This window comes from Protomyctophum bolini, assembly GCF_963924005.1.
Source record: "Protomyctophum bolini genome assembly, chromosome: 10".
Classification (NCBI taxonomy): Eukaryota; Metazoa; Chordata; class Actinopteri; order Myctophiformes; family Myctophidae; genus Protomyctophum; species Protomyctophum bolini.
This window is the reverse complement of record NC_137871.1, coordinates 37,312,991-37,326,208: the sequence shown is the minus strand read 5'-3', so window position 1 is coordinate 37,326,208 and position 13,218 is coordinate 37,312,991. Positions and strand designations below refer to the sequence as shown.

Below are 13,218 nucleotides of genomic sequence, written 5' to 3'. Positions count from 1 at the left end.
AGTGATTGGACGCAATAAGGAAAGAGGTGAAAAGAAAAAGGGGAAATGTTAATTGTTGTTAATGTTAATGTTAATTATTGGGGCATAACACAGCGGAGGAGAGGAGTGTGTTAGTGTGTGTTAGTGTATTTGCTATGATATCCATAACGCACAGAGGACATGGTTTCACATCATAAACATATAGCCAAGACAAGAAACAGGGTTCATTTTATCATATACTTTTGTGTAAAAGTTGTGTACAGATAGCAAACGTGTCAACTGAACAGCACATTACAGGCCATTGGTATGCAGATCAGCAACGCCTTATTATGACTCTATTGTTTGATCATTTTTATATTAATCATCTTTAGCACTGAGGCAAGAGAGTGTAATTTCTTAATAGCCGCGTAAGGACCGTGCAGGAGGATCAATATGAGCGATGAGGACGCGTGCGGCTGAATGCCAATAGAGACTCGTTATCTGTGGTCAGACCTGTTTTTTCCCCTCACCAATTCAAATCACATTCATTCATTTTCCGACCTCAACAATAAGTACATTATGGTATGCACAGGCAGCTGCATACAGTCTTATTGCACTCTGACGTGCCATCATTACCACACAAAATATGAAATAAATAATAATAATACATAATACATATACATAATGCATTCAAATGAAGGTGCGTCTGCTTCCAGAGGTCAGTGATGTAGCACTAACATTTATGTTGTATTATTGAAGGGCCGTAATGTTCACAACACAAGTTAACATACTGCACAGTGACACACACCTAGAAAAACAAGCACTCACTCACGCACGGTCGCACGCACACACGCACGTGCTCTCTCTAACACAAGCCCACAAATACATGCAAGACTGTAGTTAAGGTGCACTATATATCCTCTTTTCCACTGAGTACAAGGTCTGTCTGTCTGTCTGTCTGTCTGTCTGTCTGTCTGTCTGTCTGTAACAAAATCCACCCATTAAAGAAATGACCCATCCTCCTCCTCTTATCTTCCCTTTTTGCAAGCTCTCTCTTGAAGCCTAATGTATTGTACTGAACATTATTCATACAATGGGTGTGCTTGCCAAAAACACTAGTATTAATTAGACGTAATCCTTCAAAACGTTACAAAGCCCTCTTACTATCATGGTATCTGTCTGTCTGCCAGTGGCTGCTGCAGAGCCAAATGTTACAGTAAGTACACATTGTGCAGAGCACTTTCACAGACACTCCATAAGGAACGCATAACATAAAGTTTCTGACAACGTCCTGTATATAAATGAGCAAGAGAATAAGAATAAGAGAATAAGCAATGGGAACTACACACACACACACACACACACACACACACACACACACACACACACACACACGTGTGCTCACGTGTGCACGTGCAAGTATGCCATGTGCGTGCATGCGTGCACGCACACAATCATATAGATTCTACTATATCTAAATGCACACATCTTTACATTCACCCACATTTATATTCCATGTACTGTACATTTATGTTAATTTTACACTTTTTACCTGTCACCTGCTCACACTTGGGAGCCTGATGGTAATTCTCTGCAGGCTTACAGTATATCTGTGCGCAATGGATGGTTCAAGTAAAAAGTGGATCTGTCTATTTTGTACATTTTTTACACTTATTAACTTATAATGACTAACAGTGCTCAACCATTGTTGTCATTTTGTGGTTTTGTCAGCGAGAGCTTCGATTCTAGGCTGATAAATAATAGCCTGGCCCAGCCAGCGTGCTTTCTGGTCTAGAGGGGCGTTCGCTTGGAGCAAGCGCTGGAGAATAATGTCTGTCCTTTTCCTCCCTGGTAGAAATAATGAATACATCAGAGAAAACATCAGAAATGGTAGAAAACATCAGAGAAAACTGACTATATTCAGTGCGACGCCCCTCTGCACTGTAGTTCACTCCCACTCCTAGACCAGGAAATGTCCCACGTTCCCACTTCCCAGGCTTTCCATTTTTGAGAGAACGAAAATAAAAGCCTGGGTACCGAGGCTAGCCCAGCAAGCCAAATAACGTCATGATAACGTTATGAATGATGTCCTCCAGTGACTCTGGTGACGTTCAGGACTAGGCCAGATCACAGCCCATATGGGGATGATCTTTATGTTCAGGACTAGGCCAGATCACAGCCCATATGGGGATGATCTTTATGTTCAGGACTAGGCCAGATCACAGCCCATATGGGGATGATCTTTATGTTCAGGACTAGGCCAGATCACAGCGCATATGGGGATGATCTTTATGTTCAGGACTAGGCCAGATCACAGCCCATATGGGGATGATCTTTATGTTCAGGACTAGGCCAGATCACAGCCCATATGGGGATGATCTTTACGTTCAGGACTAGGCCAGATCACAGCCCATATGGGGATGATCTTTACGTTCAGGACCAGGCCAGATCACAGCCCATATGGGGATGATCCTTACGTTCAGGACTAGGCCAGATCACAGCCCATATGGGGATGATCCTTACGTTCAGGACTAGGCCAGATCACAGCCCATAATGGGGATGATCTTTACGTCATTTCCAGGACGTCTTCACCAGTTTAAATAATATAGCTTATTCTGGGCCAGATCTGACTAGTAATGATATGACTTAAGTTGATCTGGCCTCGATCAGACTCTCTCTGATTCATCCATGGACGTCCGTCTTAGTGGGTAACATTTATGTTGGTTGAAATCAGGTGATATTCTGGGCCAGATGTGACTAGTCTTGGTTTGACTTGATCTGGCCCCAATAGAGACGTCACTAATTGGTCCGGGGCCAGGACCAGGGCCAGGTCCTGACCGTGCTCGCTGGGAGGCTGATAATAACGGCTCGCTGACCACGAGGTCATCGACAGGTCACCACGAACATCTAACAGATACTGAAACAATACAGCACGACTACACTGAGGAAGGAACAGGCAGGCTAAGAACATCTATCAGATACTGAAACAATACAGCACGACTACACTGAGGAAGGAACAGGCAGGCTAAGAACATCTATCAGATACTGAAACAATACAGCACGACTACACTGAGGAAGGAACAGGCAGGCTAAGAACATCTACAGTATCAGATACTGAAACAGTACAGTATACCACTACACTGAGGACCAACAGGCAGGCTAAGGCGGGGCTAAGCCACTGTACCAGTTCTCTTATAGTTGGGAGGCCTCCTGTAGATGTTGGGGTCCCCTGAGGCTGAGGAGAGACAGAGGAGATGGAGAGGTGAATAATGGAGGAGTTGAGGGGGGAGGAGGAGGAGGAGGAGGAGGAGGGGGGACTGCTGTGAGGGGAAGTATTATAAAGGGGAATGTAAAGAGAAAGTGTGAAGCCTGATTCTTCATGCTTGGTTGTGTGTGCTGCTGTCGTGGTGTATACTGTTCAAACTAGAACGACAAATCATGCGCAACCAAGTATAAATCAAGAATGCTAGAGACATCATGCATGGGAAATCAAGAGTAAACATTTCCACCCTCCCAAAATCGACAGAACAACTTGAATGACTTGACTGGTGTGGTTGATGACTTGTTGTAACCTAGCAGGCTGGGTGAATAGGCAGAGGAGGATGAAGGCTGAAGGGTCCTACCTGGCACATGAAAGTGTTTGGGGGGCTGGTATGTGGTCGGGGTGCTCGTACTCGATCGCCCCTCCTGGCCGTAATACGGTGAGCTCCTGCCGCTCTCCGAGCCTGCAGCCAGCCCCAGCCAATCACAGCAAAAGAAAGATGAGCATGGTCACAAGTCCCGCCCCATTCACATGAAAAAAAACAGCAAAGCTTTACCCCCAAATTAGGCATGTGAAACTTTAAAAAAAGACTATTCCACTTGTGTAATGACAGAAAACAATGTCTTGTAAATGGTACATGTTACAGTGTCAATACACATGTGTAAGAGTTTAGTGAAATGGCAGCCAAGAGGCAATATAGAAGCACAATGAGAGCCGAAGAGGACAAACTGGAGTGAAAATCCTTTCTACTGGAGACCAGTAAAGACCACATGCTAAGTTTGGTAATGAATACTACCACGCTACATCTTTTATTACAGCAGCAATTACATCGCCAGTTCGCCACTATGGTTGTAAATACATCAATGGTCATTATTAAGGGGAATGGATGTGAACGAGAGTTGGATTAATGTAACCTTTATGTCCTATACTCTGGGTTTGAGAGACCAACATTTCTACCGCTCTCCCAACATGGAATCCCTGCTTGGTCGGGAGGGGAGAAACTGTACACATCATGAGCTTCAGCCATTACTACGTCCTACTCGACACCAGCGTCTGCCCTTTTTCAACGGAAAACGGAGTATAGCGAGATGACCGATCCAACCACTGCAGATACTCTGGGTCATAATTAGTCAGACTACGTGAGTTTGCATGCGGTTAGGGTTAGAGTTAGGGTTAAGGTTAGGGTTAGGGTTAGGGTTAAGGTAATGATAATGTTAGGGTTAGTAATGGGGCGAGTCGGACCGACCAGCGCTGCGTCGGAATAACGAGCCGTCGGAACAATGCCACCCTACAGATTGGTTAGAATAAAGTTTTATGCATTATTAAAACACGTTGCGCGTTAACAGCAATACGGAACACCAACTACGCGCCATGTTGGTAATTCAGTGAGGTCATTGTACATTTGTATGGAGATTAGTATCATAACACTTCTTTGCACTGAGAGGAGATTTCATTAGCGCAACTCTACACACCGTGCCGCTGTGGGCTGAGGGGGTCAGATTACTGCCCTCCAACTAGAGGCCATAGAGCAGTGCTCACTGCTTCTTCAGATTACTGCCCTCCAACTAGAGGCCATAGAGCAGTGCTCACTGCTTCTTCTCAAACATCTGACTCAGGTCACCCCTGTCCTGTAAATAGCGTTTTCAGCCACGGCACCCCTGAATGACATTGTTACTTTATAGCACCTTCTATCATATTTACAGTACGTAAATATGTAAATCACCCCCACCTAAGTGCAGTTTAACTTGTATGGGTGTGGTTAAACTGAAGTGTTCTGAGGCACCGCTGGACGTGCGTCAAGGGGTGCCACGGCACCCACTTTGAGAAACGGCCCTGCCATAGAATGATTGTTTGATTTGATCTGATGTTCAGCGAGAGAGAGAGAGAGAGAGAGAGAGAGAGAGAGAGAGGCCATGCAGAGCTGAAGTGGTGTACTGTGCACTGCAGGACTCACCAGGGTAACCGTAGTGCTGCGGGGAGCGAGGCATGATGGGAGACATGCCGTGGCGGCTGTACGTGGGCGAGTCGATGAAACCCGGGCTGGAGCACCGTCTCTCTCTCTGCTTCATGTCCACGCTGTCATAGTCCTACAGAGACACAGACACAGTGTCCATCACATACTGTAGTCCTACAGAGACACAGACACAGTGTCCATCACATACTGTAGTCCTACAGAGACACAGACACAGTGTCCATCACATACTGTAGTCCTACAGAGACACAGACACAGTGTCCATCACATACTGTAGTCCTACAGAGACACAGACACAGTGTCCATCACATACTGTAGTCCTACAGAGACACAGACACAGTGTCCATCACATACTGTAGTCCTACAGAGACACAGACACAGTGCATGTCCATCACATAGTCCTACAGAGACACAGACAACAGTGCATGTCCATCACATATCAGTCATAGACATACAGAGACACAAACAGACTAGAGACTTCTTTTTCATAACAACCCATTTGCAAATGCCCTGCTTGAGTCCTTTCTCACTGACAATGTTCTGACAGTTTACTGACGATCCACTGTCAAGCCAATGGCAACCAACCTGATGTTGGCTGGTCTGAACCTGTAGTGGAATGCATGCAAGAAGCAGAGACACTCACCTGAGAGTAGCCAGAGAGTGTCGCGAGTGACTGAAAAACAACAGAAAGAAAAGAGTCAAGGCCTGCTGGTGAGTTAAGTCTCATGATCCTGTACTGACAGGAGAATAAAACAGAGATGGGTGAAAACATCGCAGCAAATCAATGATTGTACGGAATAACATCCGAAATATCGATAAAAACACAATGCTTGCTATGGATTCAGAATCATGAAAACATTTTAGTTTAACCCATCTACTACTTAAGGAATAAGAAATACCGGTATTCAACTTTCCCGCATATGGTTGCGGCTTGCGGGTACCCCAACTTTCAGCATCTGTTACTATGGTTCCTCTAGTCTAGGGGAGTTGAATTCCAGCGTTTGGATCGTTACTAGACACCTTTGAGAAACACATTTGTGAAGAAATGTCTTGGTAAGGAATTTATTCCAGGATTTCTTTTGCAATTCGCTATTTCGTCTTTCACTATAGTTTCGCCTGTGTTCATTCTATGATACTTTTCTGTGTTAAACTATAACATAAATCTCCCGCTCATTATGACTAATAAATATATGCTGCCGTCCCGGTTGTGTTTCCAATGGCACTACAGTTCCGTGAGCACCGTTGTCGTGATTAGTCGAATATCTTTACGGTCTGAGCAGCAGAGACAGCTTCCGTAACTCGGCTCTTGGGAGCTGTAGTTCCAGACTCTATAGAGCTGTAGTTCCAGACTCTATGTGTAACATTCAGAGATTGAGGAATAGTGGTCTGGCTGCGCGAGTCTATAGTCACTAGTGTGTCAGTGATATACCTCCCCATAGCAGAAGGTGTCTATAGTCACTAGTGTGTCAGTGGTATACCTCCCCATAGCAGAAGGTGTCTAGTCTGTCATCGGAGCAGTATCTGTGGTAGGGCTCGTATGAGGAGAGGAGGTCAGGCTGCTGGACCTCGTAAATGGCTTTAACCCTGGGAAGGGCTGCTAGGTCCTTATAACCTAGCACCTCATTCTCCACTCTGGCCTGGAGAGAGGACACACATGCACGCACGCACGCACATATGCACGCATGCACGCACGCACACACAGACAACAAACAGGAACAACAACACCCAAAATCAACAACACAGATATAAGGACTGTCACGATTACAAGTTTTGCTTGACGATTAATTGTCACACAAATAATTGCAATGAAGGATCTAATATTGTTTTTGGCATTGGATCATATGAATACAAATGTTTGGCAGAGACGACAAATAGATAAACTAACAACTTTATGCTTTATATGAATAGTGGAAATAGCCGTTTGTGACGCGCTTTGAGCTTGTAGATCTGCTATTTCCAGTATTCTTGAAAAGCCAACGTGGAAATTATTATTAGACGATTGTGCAAAACACAATTGCGATTATCTCAAATACTTGTGATTAGACGATTATGTCGTAATTGTGACAGGCCTAAACCACAGACAATGCACAGTAAGCCACTTACAATGGAATCCCCCCACCCCCCATACCCCCCCCGGCTCCTGCCGGTGACAACAACAGGTGGATCATGCAGCAGCGAGAGGCAGTGAAGGGGCCGCGAAACAGCTGATCATGCACACACAGAGGTGCACGCACGCCACACACACACGCACGCACACCACACACACACACACACACACACACACACACACACACACACACACCACACACACACGCACGCACACCACACACATGTGCGTGTGTGTGCACACAGATCACATACATGCTTGCCCACAGTACACGTGTATACTCTGCAGAATCTGACAGCGGTGTTAGTTGCTGACCTTCAGCAGCCGGGAGCGTATGTGAGAGAAAGAGAGAGAGAGAGAGAGAGAGAGAGAGAGAGAGAGAGAGAGAGAGAGAGAGAGAGAGAGAGCAGACAGAGATGAACGAGGGGGAGAGAGAGAGAGAGAGAGAGAGAGAGACTACAGACGACGCGTGCTTACGCTGCTGTTTCCCCTCATCCATCACCCTAAACAGAAAGGTCATTGATTATGAAGTGAGAGGAGACCAGAGAGGAGAGCAGAGCAGAGCTCCGTCTGTCTGCTATAGGACAGTTTAGAGGAGAGGAGAGCAGAGCTCCGTCTGTCTGCTAGTTGGACAGTTTAGAGGAGAGGAGAGCAGAGCTCTGTCTGTCTGCTAGTTGGACAGTTTAGAGGAGAGGAGAGCAGAGCTCCGTCTGCCTGCTAGTTGGACAGTTTAGAGGAGAGGAGAGCAGAGCTCTGTCTGCCTGCTAGTTGGACAGTTTAGAGGAGAGGAGAGCAGAGCTCCGTCTGTCTGCTAGTTGGACAGTTTAGAGGAGAGCAGAGCAGAGCTCCGTCTGCCTGCTAGTTGGACAGTTTAGAGGAGAGGAGAGCAGAGCTCTGTCTGTCTGCTAGTTGGACAGTTTAGAGGAGAGCAGAAGAGAGCTCTGTCTGCCTGCTAGTTGGACAGTTTAGAGGAGAGCAGAAGAGAGCTCTGTCTGCCTGCTAGTTGGACAGTTTAGAGGAGAGCAGAGCTCTGTCTGCCTGCTAGTTGGACAGTTTAGAGGAGAGGAGAGCAGAGCTCCGTCTGTCTGCTAGTTGGACAGTTTAGAGGAGAGCAGAGCAGAGCTCCGTCTGCCTGCTAGTTGGACAGTTTAGAGGAGAGGAGAGCAGAGCTCCGTCTGTCTGCTAGTTGGACAGTTTAGAGGAGAGCAGAGCAGAGCTCCGTCTGCCTGCTAGTTGGACAGTTTAGAGGAGAGGAGAGCAGAGCTCTGTCTGTCTGCTAGTTGGACAGTTTAGAGGAGAGCAGAAGAGAGCTCTGTCTGCCTGCTAGTTGGACAGTTTAGAGGAGAGCAGAAGAGAGCTCTGTCTGCCTGCTAGTTGGACAGTTTAGAGGAGAGGAGAGCAGAGCTCCGTCTGTCTGCTAGTTGGACAGTTTAGAGGAGAGCAGAGCTCTGTCTGTCTGCTAGTTGGACAGTTTAGAGGAGAGCAGAGCAGAGCTCCGTCTGCCTGCTAGTTGGACAGTTTAGAGCAGAGCAGAGCTCTGTCTGCTAGTTGCAACAGTTTAGAGGAGAGGAGAGCAGAGCTCTGTCTGCTAGTTGGACAGTTTAGAGCCGAGCAGAGCTCCGTCTGCCTGCTAGTTGGACAGTTTAGTCAGACAGACGTGCTAACACACCGGGGGAAAAAACAAACAAACAGTTGGCTTCCGTTCCGTTCCGGTGCTGATCCGAGTCCAGTTCTTCTGAAACGGCCCCATGCAGGCCAACCCAGAGTGGGCTCACAACAAACACCCCATGAAGCCAGAACGCTGTGTCCCAGCTGGCTCCTCTGTGTCTGTTAGTGTCCTAGCTGTCCTGAATATGACCATCCAGACTTTTAAATCTCCTCTTAAGATCCACCTTTACTGTGTTTTTAGTTTGGCTTTGTTTGTTTCTCTTGAGTTGTGAAATGTGCTATATAAAGCTAAAGTGTATTGGATTACTTATCCAATCACTTAAAAGACCCGAGGACCAGATTCTACACATCTCCTTCTTAAATCCTAAAGGTTTTCTAAAAAATAAATAAAAAATGTTTCTATATCAGTCTCTCAACCATGTACCATTGTATGTAAAATGTATTTGTTCCAGGGGCCAAAAGATATGAGTTAAAATGTTTATCAGAGTCTCAATGGTCATATTTCTTCCTGGTTATAAACACTACATCAATCTCGAGCAACACATTCTCACTCTCAACCCGTCACATTTAGACGCTCGGTCAGTTGCGAAACCTGTCAGGTTCCAACGCTGACACCAAGGACGCACCTGTGTGTGCCATGTTGATGACACCAAGGACGCACCTGTGTGTGCCATGTTGATGGTGATGGATCACAACTAGGGTTGTCCCGATCCCGATCCCGTGATTTCCAAATGATCGGAATCGGATCGGAAGCATAAAAATACGTGATTGGTACATCCCTAGTAATAGTATCAATATTATATCCATATCATGATATTAGACTGGATATTGTCTGTGATTTTGGATGTTGTACTAAATTGTGATATGACATTAGTGTCCTTTGTGTACCATGTTGATGGATCAAGACCCATTCATCTGTATGTATTGTATCCTTTGTGTACCATGTTGATGGATCATGACCCATTCATCTGTATGTATTGGGCTGCCGTATAGAGTTCTGTCCAAGCGTCCATATGTGATGAGTTGGCAGTGAGAATGTATATTGTATTGAGAGCAGCCTTCTAGGGCACAGCGATAGACATAATAGACAGACAGAAAGACGGACACAGACACGCACGCACGCACGCACGCACGCACGCACACACGCATGCACGCACACACACAGGGAACTAGCAGCCTGTGTCTGTTGCTGTGTGAGCAGCGTTATCTATGGCGTGTGTGAAAAGCTCTGTAGTTGTGTTTGTGCTCAAAGTTCTAGGTGGGGGGGGGGGGGGGTGCATGTCAAAAAGCTTTGCAATGATTGGTTCTATACTCACACATATAACCCTGCTGGGAGAGCCAATGGAGGAGCCCGGAGGAGATATGGAGGCTTCTGATAGGCGTCTGTGCTGTGAGACAGAGAGAGAGAGAGAGAGAGAGAGAGAGAGAGAGAGAGAGAGAGAGACACAGAGAGATGACTTTGACACTTGAAGCCATCATGGTTTCCAATGTGTTTAGTTTTCCATGTGATGGTCTGTCTTACCCTCAGTCTCCTCTCTGCCCTCGCTGCCTGTTTACAGAGTGGATGCCACACCTCATTCCCTGAGAGAGAGACACACACGTTTTGTTCCACTTTTGCTTTGGCAATGTAAACGTGTGTGTGTGTGTGTGTGTGTGTGTGTGTGTGTGTGTGTGTGTGTGTGTGTGTGCGTGCCTGTGTGCGTGCATGCGTGCGTGTGTGTGTGTGTGCGTGCCTGTGTGCGTGCGTGCGTGTGTGTGTGTGTGTGTGCGTGCCTGCCTTACCTGTCAGATACATCTCCTCTCCTTCTTTGAACATCAGATTGCAGCGTGCACATCGTGCACAGGTGGGATGGTAGTGCTTCCCTCCAGCCTATATATAGTACAGGAGAGGAGAGGAATGTGCACGTGAACACAAATGAATAGAAAACAGCTTCACCGTGCACGTTGCTGACCTAAGAGTGACCAACACCTTGAGCAGGCCACACTGTCTCAATCACAGCAAGCCAAATGACATCATGATGACATCATGATGATGTTATGATGACGTCTTCCGGTGACGTTCATGGCGTTCAGGACTAGGCCAGATCACAGCCCATATGGGGATGATCTTTACGTTCAGGACTAGGCCAGATCACAGCCCATATGGGGATGATCTTTATGTTCAGGACTAGGCCAGATCACAGCCCATATGGGGATGATCTTTACGTTCAGGACTAGGCCAGATCACAGCCCATATGGGGATGATCTTTACGTTCAGGACTAGGCCAGATCACAGCCCATATGGGGATGATCTTTACATTCAGGACTAGGCCAGATCACAGCCCATATGGGGATGATCTTTACGTTCAGGACTAGGCCAGATCACAGCCCATATGGGGATGATCTTTACGGCATTTCCAGGACGTCTTCACCAGTTGAAATAATATAGCTTATTCTGGGCCAGATCTGACTAGTTATGATATGGCTTAAGTGGATCTGGCCTCCATCAGACTCTCTCTGATTCATCCATGGACGTCTGTCCCTGAATGACCATCGACCATTTTACAGTTTTCGACAATTATTTTGACCGGTCGAGATCATGGATTTCACAATATCACGCCAGACTTTCCGGTCCTTCATCATTGCCATCCCCAGTTCCTGCTCTGATGATGCATGTGTCCCTAGCGATAACATCAGGGAACGACAGTTTTCTACCTCTGGTCTGCTTTGAGGCAGGACTCCACAGAGAAGAAGGGAAGATATAACCTCATTGTCAGCTCTAGTCTGTAGCAGTGGCCGGCAAACTGTGTGTTACTTTATAGGTAAAAGTATCAATACTGCAATATAGAAATACTCCGGAATTCCGGAATTAGTCCGGAAATAGTCCGGAATTCAAAACGTACTTGAGTAAAAGTACAAAAGTATTGGCATTGTGAGCTTGTAGATTGCCTATTTCAAAATGTACATAGGGGAAGTAAATGTACTCAGTTAAGATAACAGTATCTCTGCAAGTTAGGATGTTAGCATGCCTCCCATCATGTTAACCACACACACACACACACACACACACACACACACACACACACACACACCACTGCATACCAGAACTAGAGCAACCATCCCTGTAGGTCATTACATAGCACTAAGGAACGACTGCGTGTGTGCGTGTGTGCGTGCGTGCGTGTATGTATGGTATGTTGTGCAAGGCAGCGCGCACACATGGCACTGCACATGTGTGAAAGACGAAGTGAGAGAAAGAGGAGCGGAGTGAAGGAGAGATAGAGTCAAAGTCAAGTCAAACAAGTTGATGCATCGGAGCAAGAAGGAAGGACATGAGAGTGGGATCCATGTCCTTGCTGTGCACAGCGGATGACCCTGGGAATCAAACACACACACACACACACACACACACACACACACACACACAATACACAGCATATAGGCGGCGGCCTACAGAAAATAACTACCTATGACCTGTATCTCTTTTGCTCTCTTTCTCACACAGTGCATTCTGTCAATGATCCTTCATCATTGCCATCCCCAGTTCCTGCTCTGATGATGCATGTGTCCCTAGCGATGACATCAGGGAACGACAGTTTTCTACCTCTGGTCTGCTTTGAGGCAGGACTCCACAGAGAAGAAGGGAAGATATAACCTCATTGTCAGCTCTAGTCTGTAGCAGTGGCCGGCAAACTGTGTGTTACTTTATAGGTAAAAGTATCAATACTGCAATATAGAAATACTCCGGAATTCCGGAATTAGTCCGGAAATAGTCCGGAATTCAAAATGACAGAAAATAACTACCTATGACCTGTATCTCTTTTGCTCTCTTTCTCACACAGTGCATTCTGTCAAACAGGCATAGCGATCAAGCGTGGCCATCATGACAGCGTGCCACTGTCTGGGTGTGGCTCAGGAGGACGTACAGTACAGTACAGTACAGTACAGTACAGTACAGTACAGTACAGTACAGTACAGTACAGTACAGTACAGTACAGTACAGTACATGGTCTCCTCCAGGCTGGTCACCATGCATGGTCTCCTCCAGGCTGGTCACCATGCATGGTCTCCTCCAGGCTGGTCACCATGCATGGTCTCCTCCAGGCTGGTCACCATGCATGGTCTCCTCCAGGCTGGTCACCATGCATGGTCTCCTCCAGGCTGGTCACCATGCATGGTCTCCTCCGGGCTGGTCACCATGCATGGTCTCCTCCACCGGCAGTGTGTGCATGTATACCTGTAAGGATTCTACTGCAGCTTGTGTAACACCCG

The 13,218-nt window shown here is 46.5% G+C and overlaps 1 protein-coding gene across 1 annotated transcript in view; it reads right to left on the bottom strand.

The window, feature by feature from the left end:
* Positions 1-13,218, bottom strand: part of ablim3 (actin binding LIM protein family, member 3) — a 101,974-nt gene that overhangs the window by 25,568 nt on the left and 63,188 nt on the right. The window contains exons 7-14 of the mRNA XM_080773477.1: positions 10,750-10,837; positions 10,490-10,548; positions 10,284-10,355; positions 6,671-6,829; positions 5,836-5,865; positions 5,175-5,307; positions 3,582-3,683; positions 3,143-3,193 (exon numbers count right to left, since the gene is read on the bottom strand). Of these exons, the coding sequence (XP_080629603.1) occupies positions 3,143-3,193; positions 3,582-3,683; positions 5,175-5,307; positions 5,836-5,865; positions 6,671-6,829; positions 10,284-10,355; positions 10,490-10,548; positions 10,750-10,837 (694 nt within the window). The remainder of the gene's footprint in view (positions 1-3,142; positions 3,194-3,581; positions 3,684-5,174; positions 5,308-5,835; positions 5,866-6,670; positions 6,830-10,283; positions 10,356-10,489; positions 10,549-10,749; positions 10,838-13,218) is intronic.